Genomic DNA, 19,888 nt, shown 5'->3' with positions numbered 1-19,888 from the left:
GAAAATGTGTGTGTACTTTTTCCCCCTAGTTGAAACATTTCTTTACAATACAAGCTATACAATCAAAAAAGAAGAAAAAAAATCATTATTAGCATTATTTACAAATTGTTCCAACTCTGTATGAGTTTTTGTCTTCTATTAAAAAAAAAAACACATTTTCATTTTTGGCTGAACTATCCCATTAATTTAATTTATTCCCATAAAACACAGGACCATTCCGGTCTCTCCAGGTTGCAGCGAGAGGCTTCTCGGTCACAGCTGTATAATCATGAGCCTGAAACCGAAAGAGGGCGCTATACAACAGCGAAACCTTTACCTGAAGGTTGCCCATTATTTGTCACTGAACATATAAACCATAGAGTTAATATGTTATACACTAATATTTCTAACATTAATACCACCAATACGATCATTAGTAATAATAATAACTTTTGATCTCCTTTTGATGTTATCTAGGCTGTTTACCACGAAATAGCTTACGCATAACTTTTTAATATAGAAATATAATTACTGGTCAGCGGTCACTTTTAAATGTTCTTGGAGCGTTGCACAGACGCATAATATATATAAATGTCGTTGTGGCACAGAAGTGCAGCCAGGCCAGCGGCTCCCCGCCTCGTATTGGCGCAGACGGAGAGTGTCGGAGATGTGCTGGTGGGTGTGTGTGTGCGTGCGTGCGCGTGTTCATCACAGATCTGCGCCGAGGAAAGCTGGAGCTGCGCGTCACAACATACACAACTCTGCATGGCACCGACCTGTAATCATGAAGCCGTAAACCTGTGTTCTTGTGGACCTAGACTCATAATTCCAGGCTGAGGATACAGGTGCTTTCAGATACGCCGAATCATATCATCAGGTGGAAGCTGTGCAAATAAAAGTGACTTGGGTTAATTCATGAAAAATGTGGATCTACGCAAGTATTATAACTTATGTGCTGCTTTTGGCAAGAGATGCAAGAGCTATGAGCAAGGTAAGACTCGTTTCATGTGTATTTCCTTTTAATTTGAACAACTCTCCACATTTTACGCACAGCTTGGAATGCTAAATGCAGTTTTGCAATAGACTACCAACACATTATCATTAGTGTATAATTTCATTCGGTTTGGTTCGATCTCGTTGCAATAACCTAAATGACAAGTGCATTTATCATCTGAACTATATTCATTTATCTTTAGCATTGGCTTGCCATGTGTTGCGCATGGTGTTTTTGGCAGAGTTGAAGACTGGACTTAAATCCGCGGCCAAATAGTTAAGAGCAGACAGCATTTTCTTGATTTTGTAATAGCAATGAATGGGAGTGTCTGTATTTGCAGAATTCGTGAGATTTTAAAATGAAGTTCATCTGGGGATTGTGAAATGACGTATCCTGTAATCAGCGTCAATGACACGTGAAATTCCACGAGGTCAAATGTATAATATTAATCTGTTTTAATAAAGGATCTGGGAACACGAAACTTGTATTAAATCATTGTACACTTCCGTTCAAAATGTTTGATTTATTTATTTATTATTATTTTTTTTTTTTTACACATTTCTTAGGCAAGTACGCATTAAACCGATGAATAAATGACAGTAAATATATTTATAATGTTACAAACATCTATTTTAAATAAATGCAGTGACTGACCTCTATCAAAGTATCCTGATAAAACAAACAGAAAACATATGTTTTCAGGATTGATCTGACACTGAGCTCTGCCTGTTTCAGGAATTACATTAAAAAAAAAATTGTAAACATAGAAACCAAAAAAAGTAGTTTTAAATAAACAATGTCACGTACTGTTTTTTGATCAAATAAAAGCAACCTTGGTGATAAAACCAAGATATAAATAAAATACAACAAAACAACTTATAGACATTACATAGTGACAATACAACAGTTTATTATGGTCCTTGAATTTGATTGGTCAAATTCCTTTTCATGAGTGCTGATATTTAGTCCAACAGCAGACTTGTACATGTTCATAGCATTCCAGAACAGAGTATGAGAGGTGTGCAACTGGACAGAAAAGCTCATAGGGGAGAATGGGGGTTTTCACACTTGGTTTCACAGACAGATCAATCAGAATAAGTCAAACAACACAATTAGAATAAGTCAAACAACACTTAACAAATCAGTTATATACATATTTTGGCACATATGTGCTGGCCTAAATGACTCTTGGCACTACCAGAACATTCCAATCTTTAATCCTTGTGGTGGCATGGCAATAAAATTTAATTGGCATTTTAGACCCCTGACCTTACTGTAATTCCAGTCCTGCTTTTTGGGCTAACACTGTGATAACTGGCCACAATGCTAAGCAGCATGTTTTAATAGTTTACATGCACAAGACACTAGAGCTGAAACAACGAATCGATTTAATCGATTAAAATCGATTATTAAAATAGTTGTCAACTAATTTAGTCATCGATTCGTTGCTAAATAACTTTTATTTGCCGTAAGCGGCTCATTTCGTGCATATTTCAAATCTGCGGTGACCAAAGTGTGGCAGTAATGAGCCACCGGAGGTTTTACTCAGCCAGTACAACAGGAGAAGTAGCGAATAGCCAATAGCTGGCCTTGTTTTATGTCACGTGCTTCCCGAACAGCGTCTCTGCAGCCATGTCATTCAGCGTGATGTGGGAGTACTTTACATTGAGCCTTTAAAAAAGTAGAGTAACCTGTAAACTCTGCACTACTGCACTGTTTAAGGGGACGTTCACATATCGCGTCTTTTGCGCTCTCAAGTTCGTTATTTCCAACACCGCACCGCATCGAGTTAAAAACATTTAAACTTTTCCGAATGCCGCAACCGCACCGCGGGTCATGTGACAAGAACTAACCAATCAGCTTCATCCTTTCCCGTAACAACGTTAAAAGCTCAGTCAAGATGAAAGGAACAGCTGATCATAGTTGTATATGGATTTCCATTTTGAAATAAATTTAGTAGCAGAGCTACTGCAAGCGATTTTTTGAGCTGCAAATCCATTTATCCTTTGCTGAAATTTCCGCTTCTTCAAGGAGAGAGCACGTCATGGTTGCTTAGCAAAGGCAGACGCCTCAGGGGCGCTTCTGCCCGAGCGCTTTGGAAAGGAGGAGAAAGTGGCGCGCCTAGCGTTTTTAGGCGCGATTTGTGAACGGCCCCTAAGACTTTCATTTGTGCAGATTCTCCAGTACAATGTTGTTTGCAAATGTTTAGTCGTAAAAGCTGATAACATTGCTTTTTAACAGTTAACATTTAAAGCTTTACAAACATGTTCTGTGATCAGTTTGTCGTTTACCAGTTCAAAATTCAGTCGTGCAGCCTAATTATGACTGAATGAGAGAGGTAAATGTAGATATTTGAAATGCACTTATTTTCTAAGTATTCACTGCTCTTTTTCACACAGCAGGTTTTTTGTGTGTGTCCTATTTTTTTTCTGGACAACCTTCTGATGGATTTTACTTTAAATTGTGAGTTCCATTCAGGTTTCATGCCATTGGCACTTTTTTTGAAGGATTGTTTACAATTTCACAGCAAAAGCTATAAAGCTGTTTCCCAGTAAATAATAAAATACAATGCACTGCAATTTTATTCTTTTTTATCCTTATTTTTCGTGAAAATATGTTCGGAAAGATTCCTTAATAAGCTTCGTTCGGGATGTTAAACTACTTTAGGAGCTCTAAGGACTGCCATGGTGAAAACATTATTTGAAATCTCCTTGTGAAATTTGCTAGAGTATGGGTCAGTGTTCTGATTGCAGAAGAGTTCGACAAAGGATTACTAACACAATAAAACAACTCCAGGTATATTTTTGATGAGGATATGACAGTGCAAAATGGTTACAATCTCTTAAATCTATGCTGAATGATAAAGACCATTTATTATAATTTACTTGGGGAAAAAATGGAAAAAACTAAAATATAAGTACATAAACCGATTAATCGATTAATCGTAAAAATAATCGACAGATTAATCGATTATCAAAATAATCGTTAGTTGCAGCCCTACAAGACACCATAAAACACCTGAATTGTGAAGTAGCCCGAACACACTGTTGATTTTGTTCTGTCTGACCTTGTTTTGGACTCAGATGATTGAGTTTATCAAAACCTCAGCTGTGTTAACAGTGCAGCTGATACAACCAGAGACAGATGTCCTTCAATAAAGTTTTTGGACAGACAGAACCACCGTCATTTCCTCAGAAAACCAAGACATTTGTTTCTAAACTGACCCTGATTGGGTGTGTCAGTGTGTTTTGGGCACAATGCCTAGTATGGTAATTGGAGTCGAGTTCTGCTGGGGTTAAAAACAATATATGTCTGCTTACACAGCTGTAGCACTTAAGAGCAGCCCTGTCAGTCCCACAGAAACATGCCCTACCCTCTTATGTGTGTGTGTGTGTGTGTGTGTGTGTGTGTGCGTGTGAGAGAGAGAGAGAGAGAGAGAGGTCTTGACTCTGTAAATGATAGTCACCTACTCAGTAACCCTAACTAATGGTATAATGTTGTGAATATTTTTTAATGTCTTTGTTGTTGGTTAAATGTGTGAAGAGGTCAGGAGGTTAAAACCGCACAGACAGGGCTGTGATAACAAAACCTGTTATTAATGTGGGATAATTAACTGAAAACTGAGTGAAACCTTAAAAATCACAAACCAGTGTGACAAATTTATTTGTTATTTAGGCGCTCATTTGCCATCTAGTAGAGTTGTTTTTATTATTATTATAATGTTTTTGATATAATACCTGACAGGATGTAAAAATCGAAGTAAAACGCATATTTTTTTTTTTTACACTTGAATACATGTGTATACAGTGTTATTGTTAACTTACAATAAATAAAAAATAAACTATAAAAAAAAATTCAAAGATAAAATTAAACATAAAATATGAAATTAATAATAATAATAATATAAGTTAAAATTAATATATAAATATAATTATTTGTATTTTTTTATTATACATAAGGTAAACACATAACACAACAACAGAACACAAAAACAACAATAAAACAGCAGTAATAATAACAACAATGGAAAAAAAAACAGCAACGACAAATAATAGTAATATGTAGAAGTATTAAATAGTATTTAACTAGTAATAGCATGTATAATAATGATAATACTATTTAGTGGTGACGGTAACAGTAATATCAGTAATAACAATGACAGTAATAATAAATTAATGATACTACGGATGGTGATAAGTTGTGTTGACGGCAATAGTAATATCAATAATAATAATAATATATAACATTGATAATAGTGATAATAAAATAACAGTATTGGTACTCATACTAACAAAAAAAAAAGTGATGATGTTGATATTGATAAAATCAATAATAACAATAATAATAATAATAATAACATTTATATCAATAATAATAGCAACAGTAATAACAGTAATAATAGTAATACTAAATATGGCGATGATGCTAATATTTTGTATTGAAAGTACAATTGCAATAGTTATATCAATGATAATATAATAACAACAACAACAACAGTAATAGTAATAATAATAATAACAACAATAGTAATAATAAATAATAAAAAAAAAAAAAAAATATATATATATATATATATATATATATATATATATATATATATATATATATATATATAATAGTAATGCTAACGATAATAACACTTTGCGTTTATAACACTTTGCGTTGACGGCGACAGTGATATCAATAATAATTATTGTAGTAATAATGATAATAATAATAATAATAATAATAATAACAACAATAACAATACACACACGTGTGACACACACCCACCACATACCACACCTCTCCTAGTTTCTGTGTCAGTGTGCAATTTTTTTTTTTTTCTTTTCCCCTCTTTTTTCTTTTTTCCTTTTTCTTTTCTCTTTCTTTTTTTGCCCTTTTCTTTCCCTTTCTTCTCATTCACTGTACAGTTACTATTAGTATGTATGCCTTAACTAAGGTGGTGCATTAAAAGAAGGTGAAGTGCATTAAAATCAGCATTTGGTGCATTAAAATCATGTGTGGTATGTGTTAGATGTTGACTTGATTTGGTTATATTTTTATATTTTATATATTTATATTATTATTATATAAATATAAATTTGATGAAAAGCCAAAACTTAAAAACCAATTTTAATAGAAGTGCAAAAATTACTAAAACTGAAATTCAAGCTAAATCAAAATATTTTAAAAAAAATCCAATAAAAGTGACAAAAGCAGATAATGAAATTGCTAAAATTAAAATTAATACTGTCTGAAATAAAATGAAATAATATTTAGAAAAACTATAACTGTATATGAAAATATACTAAAACAGCAGAGTATACAAATCTTAATCATTATTTTAATAAAAAATTAATAATAACTGAATAATTTAATGATATATTTAAATATATTAATATATATAAATAAATGCCTATATATACATAGATAGATAGATAGATAGATAGAAATATTTACAAATAAAAACACATTTATGATATTCACCAAATATCACAAAATATTAATGATTATAGATATTTAAAGATATTATATATATATGATGGAATGATAGGGTTGATGCTTAAAGGGAATAGTAGCATAGAAAAGTCAGCCGCTGTGTTTTGTTCATTACAAACACTATTGGTTTTAGTTCATGGGACATAACCTCACACAATGCCAATCAAAGATTGAGGCAGTTCCCGTTTATAAAAGTGTCGTAACACTTCTACCACAAGATTTAAACCAGGAGTAACCGGGAACATCTGCGTCCCATTTAATCACGGTAATGATGGCCATCACAGCTGAAGGGCTGTCATATTTTAATCCAGACCAGACAGTGAACCGCAGAATGCTGCAACAATGCCAGTCTTCTTTTATATAGACCTTTACATAAGACCTGATCTTTGAATGAACAGGAAATACACTGGGTGTGTGGTGAGCAAAATCTGGACTTTTAATGGCCCTTCTTTTGGCAGCTACTGTCCATCAAGCACTATAATAACTCGTGGCCTGCCACAACAGATGATGTTTGGTTAATGTTTATTTGCCAGCATGAACTATTTGAAGCAGCTTTGCGTTAAACATTTGGCTTCTCGGCATTCATTTTCAAATAAATTATAATGTTAAATCATCAAATTAGTTTAATTTCTTTACATTTTTAACTCCTTTTTAGCTATAGAATGAGTTTTGATGCTAAATTCTGATTGAGCAAGCCATGTCCAAAGCCATTATACAATCTATATTAGTGTCACAAGCTGTCTGGCAACTATAAATAGCATCCAGTTAGATTTATGAACTATGGGTGTGTCTCAATCGTTCTCCAGTTAGTCAGTGCACCTGTCCACTGTAATAATGTGTTTTAATAATCTTTTCTCGAGTTGTAAAGAAGTAGACTTATTTTGATGCATTGACTAAAAGATTAAAACACATGTAAATACTTGATTATAATTTGAACTGTAGTGTGTTATTTGATATTACATTTAAAGTTAATATATTTTAAATGTACTACACTGTAACTTTACAAATGTGCATTTGCAAATATATAGGACATACAATTTTCCCTAGAAATTGTTTTATATGTTATATATTATATTTTAGTGTACCATAAATGCTTAGTCAACTATACATTTTAACTGTATTTCAAAGATAATATAATTATATTAATTGCATATTAAATGTACTTAAGTCCTACTTAAGTTGATCAAAAAGCACTCAAGTTTACTCAAGTCTTAAATTGCATATACATATTCTTTTAAGTATTATTTCCATTGTACGCATCTCTTTAAAAGAATGCTTTAAAGTGTACTTCCTTTTCACAAGAGAATATAAACATGCTAAAGTTTTAAACATTTCTTAAAGACTTCTATCATTATTATCAGTGTGATGTAAATAAAGCTTGTTTGATTCTGTTGAACGTGAACCATCTGTTTGACTTCTTCAGCCAGAACGTCTCACATCTCTTAGCTGGGTTGAGAGAGCTCTGACACATAAACAGGCTCAGCTGGAATGTAGCTGTGTGTCCCCAAAATCAACAAGTGCTCACTAAGCTAGTTTGGGCCTAATTGACACGTCTGTCCTAATGACATGTGTCTGTCTGTGTGTGTCCTGCTGGAGAGTCTAACTGTGTCTTCAGATCTAGATCTGTTATTTTGTCTCTGTCAGTCTTTTCTGACCCTGGGAATAACCCCAAACAATTCTATGTATTTGTGGTCCATTTTGCATTAAGACTGAACTTTACTAAAGACTCTCCCTCACTGAATGGTGCAAATATATAGATATAATGTGTATGAAAAATCAAAGAAATCATGCATTCCATTGTAGTAAAGTCATAATGCAAAAAAAAAAAAAAAAAACTTTTGGGGGGAAACATATCACAGTTTCCAAAAAAATAAAATAATTTAACCGGGAAAATGGTTTTGAACATTGATAATAAAAATTATTGAGCAACAAATCAGTATAAAGAATGATTTCTGAAGGATGACATGAAGTCTGGAGTAATAATACTAGTAATAATAATAGTAATTAACAGGAATAAATTACATTTTAAAATATATTCAAACAGAAAGCAGTTATTTGAAATATTATTTTATAATTTTTTTACAGATTGATTGATTGATCCATAGTTTGAAATTTTATACACCAATCCACAGACCTCCTTGAGTAGCCTATGGACCAAAAACTGACCCTGGATTTAAAAAAAAAAAAAATTCATGTTTAGCGGAATAATGAAGGCACACTTGATATGAACCGTGACTCTGGTGCACATCAAAGAGATGGATCTTTGCAATCTCAGAATGCTCTAGACAGTTTCACATGTTTCTTTTAGTGTGGGATCATCTTGAATACTAGCCATAAACTTGCTTTAGTGTTGTTTCAAAGCCTTAGATTAAAGGAAGAGGATGAGCCAGCCATTGACAACACCTCACTGAAAGAGAGATCAGACTCATAACCTGAACTGCTTCAGCAGACATGAGGTATTGGGCTAGGAGGCTTTTCGGGAAAGCAGCCAATGTTGACAACTGTTCCTGTCAAGTATTTTTGGAAAAACATCGATCTTATCTCAGGATATAGCAGCCCATTCCCTGTTTGGTCAGTTGTGAGGTACACTACATTCAGACCAAATGTTCAAGTAGCAGGTTTAGATAACAGATGTTTGTTTGCATGACCTGCAACTGTTGGAACGCCATTTATAGAGTTATATCCAAATCTATATGACATCCTTCATTCAGCCCAGTTAATCTTGTGGTCCATTTTGCATTGAGATGAACTTTACTAAAGACTCTCTCTCAATGAATGGTGCCAATATATAGATATAATACATATTAGAGAGTATTTAGGACTTTATAGCTTATATTATATATCTTATAGAGAGCATACAAAGAACGGAATATGCCTTGATGCTTGATGCACACACACCAAAATGACCATAACAAACTCTTTCATTATGGTTAACAAGGGCCCTTATTGTCAAAGCCACTATGCTTTAGACGCTGAGTGTGTTTGTGAATATGTTTGAATAAGTGTTACAGGACTTTTCACCAAATTAACTCGCTTGAAAAATGGAAGCCACTCTGGGGTAATTTCAACAGAGGATGAAATGTGTTTTTGAGAATTTGGGCAAATTACTGTCAGACTAAATCTTTTTAATGCCCCCTATCAGTCTGAGCTTACACAAAAGAACAGCAGAGCTTTATTAAATCCTTCCTCTTCAAGCTGACTGTCACTCAGGTTTTGTGTGGCACCCCGTGTGAGTTATTGTGTGGTTGTCATGGAACTATGATTAAATTCTTCAGAAGGACTTGGACTTTAAGCCATGTTATTAAGATTTTCAATCTGAACAGTCAGTTAATTAACTGGTTTGCCTTTGCATTTTAACTGGATTGAGTGTAAAGTTGAGATTGAGAACTACATTTATTCATTTGGCAGATGGTTTCAGTTTATAAGCTACTTACAGCTACTTAATTACGTTTCTGTTAACTCTAAACACATATACCGGTATATATATATATATATATATATATATATATATATATATATATATATATATATGGTTTCATGTGAGAATTGAAAATCTGTCATCTTATGCTGTTAATATAGCATTTATTATTTTATTCAATTATAAATAAATTAAAAATTAAATGCAATTCTATTTTATTGTATTACGCACAGAATAACAATATCAGCAAATGATTTACCACCTTTTTTACTTTTAATTTACTTACCTTTTAGTGGGTATTCTTTATTATTCCTCCTTTCAGTGTTTTTGGTGGTGTTTTGGTTCTTTTTTTTTTTTTTTGGATGCCATTTTTATCTGGGGCGTGGGGGGTCCTTTAACAAGCATAATTTACCATTTTACTCCAGATATCTTTTCATTAATTTGATAATTACTAATAAAGTACATATTTAATGTACAAGATTTTGAAATGTATGTTAGAATTTCTTCCAGGGATTCTTATGAGACAACATAAAAAATAAAAAAAAACATCAAATCACCTCATTAGCAACCTTTACTCATGATGACCTTATGGTTCAGGACAATCTTGCAGCACATAACAACAAACAGATGTTTAGGAAAGCACTGTAGTGTCTTTATTTGCTGTTTAGTGTTTAGAGAGTGGAAAAAACCCAAAAGGTCCCTTTACCCTGGGGAGCCTTTAGACTCACTGTACCCAACCATGTGGCAGTTTCGAGATCAGACAAATGGATGTCTCAAAGACGGAGCGGATCTTATAATGAAGTTATAAACAGTTCCACATGTGCCGTGGCTGGGCATTAATAGAGACCTCTAAATCTCAGTACAGACAGATGACAGGCCTGAGCTCTTTGGGCAAACAGTCAGAGAGCAAAAGGGCCACTGTTAGATGGAGGCAGAGCCACATGTCAATCAAATACAGTAGGACATAGTGTTTCAACTTGTATGCAGGGTCATACTGTCTTTATTGTATTAATGCTTATCAGAAAGGAAAGTAAATACACCGAAGCCATCCTTGAGATTGTAGTGGTTTACTCTGCCTCATGTCATTCCAAACCAATTTCGGTCCCAATTGACTTTCAAAAACTGATGAAACATTGAGAATATCTAATTTTGTTCCACAGACTAAAGAAAGTCATAAAGTTTTACAACAACAGGAGTGTGAATAAATAATGACAGAATTAATAATATTGGGGTGTACTGTGTCTTAAAAAAAAAAAAAGCTTCTGTCAATAGAGCTAATTCATATTCATGAGCCAAGCAAATAATGTCTTGTAACTTTTCAGATTGTTCCTACGCTTCTGTCTTCACTACATACTCGACAGCAGTAAATTGTTTTGGCAGTACGAGAAAAAAACAGCACATCTGTGCATCATTTACTACTACTTTTTCAATTGTATGACATCATTGCGTATCGTCCGTTCTGTGTGTTCTGCCCCTGTGGCTCCACATAGTCTTTTCGCTTTTACTGCTACTGTTCATGAAGCTGGATTTATTAGTCAGTGTCAGGTAGGTATTACGAAAGCAGCTTTTTGAAGAACATGTGGCTGACTTCTTGGAGAGCGCGGCACCATATATGGTCATCCTCCATATTCAACAACACCTGGCTTTTATGAAGCCTCATATCTGTCCAATTATAGCTTTATGGCGCAAGTACATGTTCTATAAATGATATTCACATGTAACCCACTGATGTCATGTGAGGCTCTTATTGAGAAATGAGAGATGTTCAGTCAAACTGCGAGGTGCTGCAGGATGTGGTTTAAAAACAAGTTGTTTATGAGAGAAGGCGCAAATCCACTCAGGTCCCATCACTGGGCTGAATTTATGGGAATCTCAAGCCCCAGGCTGTCTTCAAAGCCAGTGCCATGGTAAAAGTTAGCGCTAACTGACAACAGATGCGTGCGTGAGAGAGAGAGAGAGAGAGAGAGAAAACAAAAAAAGTATTTTTCTGTGTCTTCTCCAAAGGTAGTGGTCTTGATTCATAAAATGCAGATACTAGATAGATTTTTATGTGTGTTGTGTAACTTGGAACTAGAGATAAGATTTGAAATGGATGTAAAATGGCATAGATCCATCAAGTAAAAGTATGTGTGTAAAGGTAGGGAGTTCAAATTGTGGACAGATGTTACAGGACCTGGTAAAGTTTCACTGCAGTGGGTTCCTCATGGGCCACAGTGTAACGGCTGATCACTTCCAGAGCATCATGGCTCAAGCCGACAGGCAAAGACAGTTACACTCTTCCACGTAAATTAGCAGCTTTTCGCTTGATCATATACTAAAGTGCAGAAAAGCTTTAAACCGATGATTTAAGAGGGACATGAAAGGATTAAACTCTTGTTTTGTTCCCAATTGCACCACATGTCATTCCACTGGCACTTGAAGGATTTAGTTTGATCTTGATGTACAGACTGGTTATGATAAGAATTAATCCATATAGTATATTATACTTCATATAACTAGTATAATAGTATAATATAATTCATATATATAATACAAATGAAATATTTATATATTAATCAAAGGTGACAGTAAAAAGTCTCTTACATAGTTACAAAAGATTTCAAAACATCAAATAAATGTTGTTCTTTTGATATTTTTATTCATCATTAAATCCTAAATGTGAAAATTCTGGGGGGTGGGGGGATCAATTTTGTCATCACAGGAATAAATTGAATTTTTTTTAAGTGTTACAATAGGAAAACAGTTATTTTAAATTGTAATAATATTTTACAACACTACTGTTTTTTACTGTTTTAGTTTCTTATTAAATCAATACCTTGGTGAACATAAGAAACTTATTTCAATAATTCTCTGTCAGATTTTCGGTGAGCCGGAGCCAGTCAGGATGATATCTGAGGGTTCAGACTGCCGCTGTAAGTGTGTGATGCGGCCCTTGAGCATTGAGGCTTGCACCAGGCTCCGTGACGGAAGCTTGCGAGTGGATGATTTTTACACGGTGGAGACGGTCAGCTCAGGCTCCGACTGTAAATGTTCCTGCACGGCTCCTCCCTCCTCACTCAACCCATGTGAGAATGAATGGAGAACGGAAAAACTCAGGAAACAAGCTCCTGAACTACTTAAGGTAAAAATCAACATTTTTCCCAGGTCAGGATCCTGGGATTTTGAGCATTTTCACTAAAGCATTTTTTTCATGCTTTAGTGACACCAATAGAATATAAATCGAGGTCCTGAACTTTTTATAAAAGCACTAAAATAGGGATTTTGGATACTGGCACATCAACAAATCTGTAAAATGTATAACTACAGCTAGTTGTAGTTATTGTAGTAGACCAAAAAGTATTTATTTAAAAAGTATTTAGACACACATTAGTAAAACCATTACAAAAATTGCTAAATTATTTAAATAAATTTAACATAAAGCAGTCCTTATTTAGTTTACATTTTGAGGTTGGCCATCACCATTTCATGAATTTTAATTTTATTTAACAAAACTACTTTATTGAAAAAGCTACTTCCAACAACAGTACAAGTGGATTTGGAAAATTCACTTTGACATGTTACTATACACAGTCTCAAGCTGTTGTGGTGTAACACAAATTTATAAGAGGTTCAGGCCTTAGGTTGTACTTACTTTAAAATTTTACAAAATATTCATTCAGACCTGAATTTGGCATATTTAAAGGGATAGTTCCCCTCAAAATGATTTACTCACCTTCAAGCTATCTTAGGTCTATATGACTTTCTTCTTTCAGATGAATACAATCTCATTTAAGATATTTTAAAAATGTTGTGGCTCCTCCAAGCTTTATAATGGCAGTGTATATTCAATAGTCCAAGAGAAGTCCAATAAAGTGTATCTATCCATCATAAGGGCTTGATGTATTTGTGTAAGAAAAATATAAATGTTTAAAACTTTATAAAACTTAATCTGTAGCTTCCACTGACTGACGTATGCATGTTCACGAGAGAGTGGCGTTCCAGCGGATGACGTAGGAAATAGTCTCACTAGAACCATTTTACTTTTACCTGTGGAGCACTTTTTTTAATGATGGATGGATGCACTTTATTGGAGTTTTATTGGACTACTGAATATCAACAGCCATTCACTGCCATTATAAAGCCAGGACATTTTTTTTTATATAACTCTGTGTTAATCTGAAAGTCATATACTCCTGGCTTGAGGGTGAGTAAATCATGGGTTAGTTTTAATTTTTGCGTGAATTATCCCTTTTATGGAATTTTTCCAGGCTTCAGACTTTTGACATTTCCGTGACTTACTTTTTAATACTTTAAGGATTTAATTTGTCATTTTATGAGATGCTTAGGCCATACTTTGACATGTTGAGATATTAATATGGTCTGGATTATTATTATTATTTTTTAAAGATGTTAATGTTTTAATTTGCCACTTTTAAGATGCTCAGAGTTGAATGAAAAGTTTTTTTCTTAATTTGGCATTTTTAAAGATGTTTAGATTGTACTTTGAAATTTTTTGGATGTTCAGGCCTGAATTTCTACAGTGTTTATCAAAAGTTGCCAAACTTGAGAATCTACTGAGAATAAAAATGATTTTATCATAATGGAAAGCATGGAACAGATGCGGTCGATTACAACAGAAAATCATTTTGCCCAACAAGAGCTAAAAAACTCTGACACAATTTTTTTGTTTATTTTTCCAAACCCAAAAGGTCAAACTTATTTTCTGTGGTAATCAGCTGCATGCATTAGATGCTGTCCACTGAGCCTAACCCGAAACATACACACGTCAGCTAAAGATAGAGTATCAAAGAATATCTAGTGTTCATCCTATACACTCTGATGGCAAGAAAACACTCCAATCCTTTTATCCAAAGTGAAATTCAGGTGCAATATCCAAAAGCCATCCCAATTAATATTCCTTGAAGCATAAATGCAGTGTGTTTTCATATCAAATATCACACTGGCTCAAAGAATCATTCTTTATTTTTCTGTGTTTGTGTCCAGCTCCATTCCATGGTGGATCTGCTGGAAGGAACATTGTACAGTATGGATCTGATGAAAGTCCATGCCTACATGAACAAGGTTGTGACTCAGATGAACACACTAGAAGAGGTAACCATCTGACTGATCAGATTTGAATGTGAAACATCAGTTAAGCTTCAGCTGACAGAAGTATGATACTATTCTGACAATCTCTTCATAGACCATAAAGACAAACCTTACCAGGGAGAATGAGTTTGTGAGGGACAGCGTAGTAAATCTGTCCAATCAGTTGAAGCGCTACGAGAACTACTCTGACATCATGGTGAGCATCAAGAAAGAGATCTCCAGCCTGGGACTACAGCTGCTGCAAAAAGATGCAACCTCTGACAGTAAAGCACAGGTAACACACACTCTCTCTGCCACAATGGCACACACACAAATGTACAAAACCAGCCTTGTAAATTAAAACTGTATGATCCCAGGGCACGGAGAGTAAAAAGTCCAAGGAGGTCATAAAACCACCCAACAAGAAACCCGCAGCTGTCAAACCTCCACCCAAACAGCCAAAAGAGAAACCCGTCAAGCCCAAGAAAGAGGCTCCTGCCAAAGCATCAAAACCTGTGAGGCCAGACCCTACCAGCAAAACCAAGCCCTTAGTGCACCAGACAGGAGTCATCAGGGGGATCACATACTACAAAGCATCCAAGACAGATGACTCTGAGTCACATTCAGCAGGGAGAGGAGAGAGAGGTATGGAGACCGTGCACATCACATCTGTGTTCAATTAATGCTTTCTGAAAACCACCTCCGTGTAGGGCCAAAAGCAATTGCATTTATTCTGGGTGATAAAATGGGTGAAACACTTCTATATTCTTGAACATCATAGAGACTTGAGGCAACTATTCAGAACACATTAACAAACTTTTGCCCAGTTTTTGTTCCAACTGACATTCTGGAGAAGTCGACACTAGTTGCTGAAAGTCAGAGCCAATCTATAGATTGATTTGACAGAATACATATAGCAAATCACGTAGTGTATGATGGTATGATTATGAGTCCAAGTAGAATCTAAAGCATAAGACTGATTAGCCCTTGGCGAACTGCTAGTTGATTAGACTCGTACTTCATTCACTGTCTTAACATAGTAAATTAAGTTACACAAAGTTTACACAACTGGCCCCAGAATACCCAAGCAACCACCAAGAATACTTTAGCAAAATACCTTAAAGCTGGAATACACTACACAACTTTTCAAATCTGACCAGATTTCTTTAAAGTTGAATTTAGGCTTTTTATGCCATTAATGGACAGGACGGTAGAGCACAGACAGGAAAGCACTGGATGGAGAGAGGGGAGTGGAATCCGCAAAGGACCTTGAGACAGGAATTGAACTCAGGTCGTCAACTTGTCTACAGTAGCCTGTAAATCGGGGCACAAATCTGGGCAAAAGTCATGTAGTGTATTCCAGAATTTAGCAACATGCGTTATTGTGGCAGCATTTTTTGGAAATCACCATCACCAAATAATAGTTTAAAATTTGTCAAAAATTGTTAAAATTTGTTAAAAAGCTCAGGCTTTAAAATGTTCCAGTGCCCCTTATGAGGTACAGGAGGTACAAGAGCAGAAAGTCAAGAGAAGCGTTTTATAGTTTATATTTCAAGAGCCTCTCGACTGGATCTCCAACATATCCGACAATAAAATTCCTCTGCAATCCTTTCCCTCTTATATTTTATTTCTCATTAAAATCCTTAATTGTAAACACCAGAATAACCCGTGGTTAGGAAAAGGTGGTTCCCTTCTCATGAATCTGGACCTGAAATCTACAGTATAGTGGACCCATAATTTCTTCTTGGGTAATAAATGCATCTCCTGAGAGGCAATAACTTGAGTTATTTTAGCAAAATGCTGCTCTGTATTTCTTATTTCATCAACAATATCAGCAAGAGCTTTCCTCTGGGATGAAATCATTCCCATTGCTTTCCAGAACCAAATATAAAACAGTGACATGCAGGGAAGAGAAAATAATCATAAGTTTGCTGAGGTGTCCAAAACTATTACAGTACTGGCCCTGTGTCCTTCAATGACAGATAGCAGTGATGGAGTGTGTAGGAATATCTGATATACTTATGTCCTGTGCTCATGTCCAGGTTTAATGTTCCAGACGCTCCCACAGTGCAGGAAGAGAAGGCTCAGATTAGGGTCTCTCCGCTGACATTGTTTTACGGAGATCTGTTGTATATGGCATGAGATGAAATGGGCTCAGTGTAGGAATGTCGATTCCAAGCGTTGCAGGCAGAGACTGGGTTACAATGCAGGAAGTTTCTTCGAGTGAAACATCTCATTATTAATTCTTTTGATGTGAGGAATCTGAAATGCTCGGGGTGAAACTTCAGGCCAAGAATTGTAATCTGCCTTTCAAACCCTCCCTGGCTTTCTCCTTATGCTCTTTTCAGAGAACTCTGCCAAAACCCACACTGGCCACCTAACCGAGGACAAAAGAGGCTCCAAGCTAGTTTTGGAAGAGTCTGAAATAACATCAACTATACTGCCAATAACAACCACTACGCTTGTCTCTGTGACAACAACAAGCACCACACTAGCAACCACCAGTGAAGTGCCCATCATGAATTCAACCTTGTCCACAGCAGCACCAGAGAAACCAGTAGGCAGTGGAGGAAATACACACTTGCACAAAGCGGGTATGATTTATTTATTTATTTTATATATGTGTGTGTGCAGTCAGGTCCATATATATTTGGACACTGACAAATTTTTTATCATTTCGGCTCTGTATGCCACCAGAACAAAATGATAAAAATAAAACAATCAATGAAATTGAAGTGCAGACTTTAAGCTTTAATTCAAGGGGTTGAACAAAAATATCAAATGCTTAGGAATTACAAACATTTTTATAAACAGTCCCCCAATTTTAAGGGGTTCAAATGTATTTGGACAAATAAATATGTATTTTTTATGTATATTTTGAGAGAATCCTTTGCAGGCAATGACTGCCTTAAGTCTAGAACTCATGGATTCACCAGAGACTGGGTTTCCTCCTTTGTGATGCTTTGTCAGTCCTTTACTGGAAAAAAATAAATAAATAAACAAAATCAGCTTAGCATCAGAGAAATAAATTACAATATATTAAAATAGAAAACAGTTATTTTAAATTGTAATAAAGATTTCACAGTATTACTTTTTTGCTGTATGTATGATTACGGTAAATAAATGTAGCCTTGGTGAACATTAGAGTCTTCTTTCAAAAACATTAAAACGTCTTACTGACCCAAACATTTAAAAGGTATTTTTTATATATGTATTTATCTATTCAAACAGTTTATTTTTTATTTCCATATTTTATTCGTGGTATATGTGTGCCCATATTTATTTCTTTGAATAGGTAAATCTTTAGACTGTGAGGGCACATTGGCGTCAGTGGAGATGCCAGAGAAGCATCACAGCTATGGACGGAATGAAGGAGCCTGGATGAAGGACCCAGTGGCCAAAGACAACAAGATCTACGTTACAAACTATTACTACGGCAATAACCTGGTGGAGTTCCGCAACCTGGAGAATTTCAAACAAGGTAAAAAGAGCAAAACAAAGAGGGCCAAATTTACTAAAGATTTCTGCCACTTTTATGGTTCTTGTTTACTAACCATGCACCAACCACTTCAAGGCTGTACCATGAGTAGTTAAAATATTTAATGTTTTTGATTTAAATTAATGCTATACTGCTAATGTAAAAGTGCTATAATCAAACCCAGCATTCGAAATTAACCTGCAAGATGGAGAATTGCACTGCAAAAATGGCATTCAGAGAATATTTTATTAATAATTTGCATAATTTCTTTCGTGAATCAGGTGTTGCAGATAGCCAACAAAAAATGCTATCAGTGAACACAATTCATTTTTGGTCAGTTCCTCCCACTATGGAGTTGAGAATATTGCTGCATGGCCAGGATGGACTGTGTAGCTATTAGCTAATATAAATTATACATGCATAATGTATCAGTACACACTGAATCATAATCAAGATCTTTTGAACATCTTCCTCAATGAAAGGTCGCTGGAGTAACCTCTACAAGCTTCCCTACAACTGGATAGGAACCGGCCATGTGGTCTACAATGGTGCCTTCTATTACAACAGAGCCTTCACCAAAAACATCATCAAATATGACTTGCGCATGCGCTTCGTGGCAGCTTGGACTCAGCTTCATGACGCTGTCTATGAGGACAACACACCCTGGAAATGGCGAGGACATTCAGACATCGATTTTGCCGTAGACGAGAGCGGTCTCTGGGTGATCTACCCAGCGTTGGATTATGACTACTCGCAACACGAAGTCATCGTCATCAGCAAGCTGGACCCAAGCGACCTGTCCATGAAGAAGGAGACGACATGGAGGACTGGGCTGAAGCGCAACTCGTACGGAAACTGCTTCATCGTGTGTGGAGTGCTGTACGCCGTTGACGTCTACAACCAGAAAGAGGGTGAGATTTCGTATGCCTACGATACGCACACAAACACAGAGGCCGCTCCACGTTTGCCGTTCACTAACGAGTATGCTTTTGTGACCCAAGTGGACTACAGTCCCAAAGATAAGGTGCTGTATGCCTGGGACAATGGGCATCAGCTGACCTACAATATTCACTTTGTGGGCCAGTGAAGTTCTGTCTAAAATCTGATTGCATAGGGAAATACACCATTTATGGGAGCACATTGCTTTCTTTATTGGTATGGTGATTTAACATGAAGTGTTAAACTATGGAAGCAGAAAAAAAATATTAAAAAGTTTAATGTGATCATTTACTCAGTTTGAGTTTACATCACACGATTTACTTTTTTCTCAAAACTGTGCATGTGCGTGTGGTCAGGCATCTTAAAAAAAAGTCTAGAATACTATGGAAAAAAGACAGAATTGTAAGATATAAACTCAGAATTCCAAGTTAAACTCAAAGTTTGCTAGAAAGAAACATGGAATTCCAAGAAAGAAGTCATAAGCACAAGATATAAACTCAGAATTCTGAGTAAAGACAGTACTGCAAAAATA

The 19,888-nt window shown here is 35.3% G+C and overlaps 1 protein-coding gene across 1 annotated transcript; it reads left to right on the top strand.

The window, feature by feature from the left end:
* Positions 1–666: 666 nt before the first annotated feature.
* On the top strand, positions 667–19,627 carry LOC132097540 (olfactomedin-like protein 2A). The gene is made up of 8 exons (XM_059503325.1): positions 667–970; positions 12,730–12,993; positions 14,856–14,963; positions 15,055–15,234; positions 15,317–15,584; positions 17,288–17,533; positions 18,235–18,420; positions 18,900–19,627. The coding sequence occupies exons 1-8, from the start codon at positions 902–904 to the stop codon at positions 19,502–19,504; spliced, it is 1,926 nt and encodes a 641-aa protein (XP_059359308.1). The 5' UTR covers positions 667–901; the 3' UTR covers positions 19,505–19,627.
* Positions 19,628–19,888: the final 261 nt, after the last annotated feature.

The sequence above is a fragment of the Carassius carassius genome, chromosome 21, assembly GCF_963082965.1.
Source record: "Carassius carassius chromosome 21, fCarCar2.1, whole genome shotgun sequence".
NCBI classification, from domain to species: Eukaryota; Metazoa; Chordata; class Actinopteri; order Cypriniformes; family Cyprinidae; genus Carassius; species Carassius carassius.
Note: the sequence above shows the minus strand (reverse complement) of the source record. Positions and strands in the feature narration are given on the sequence as shown.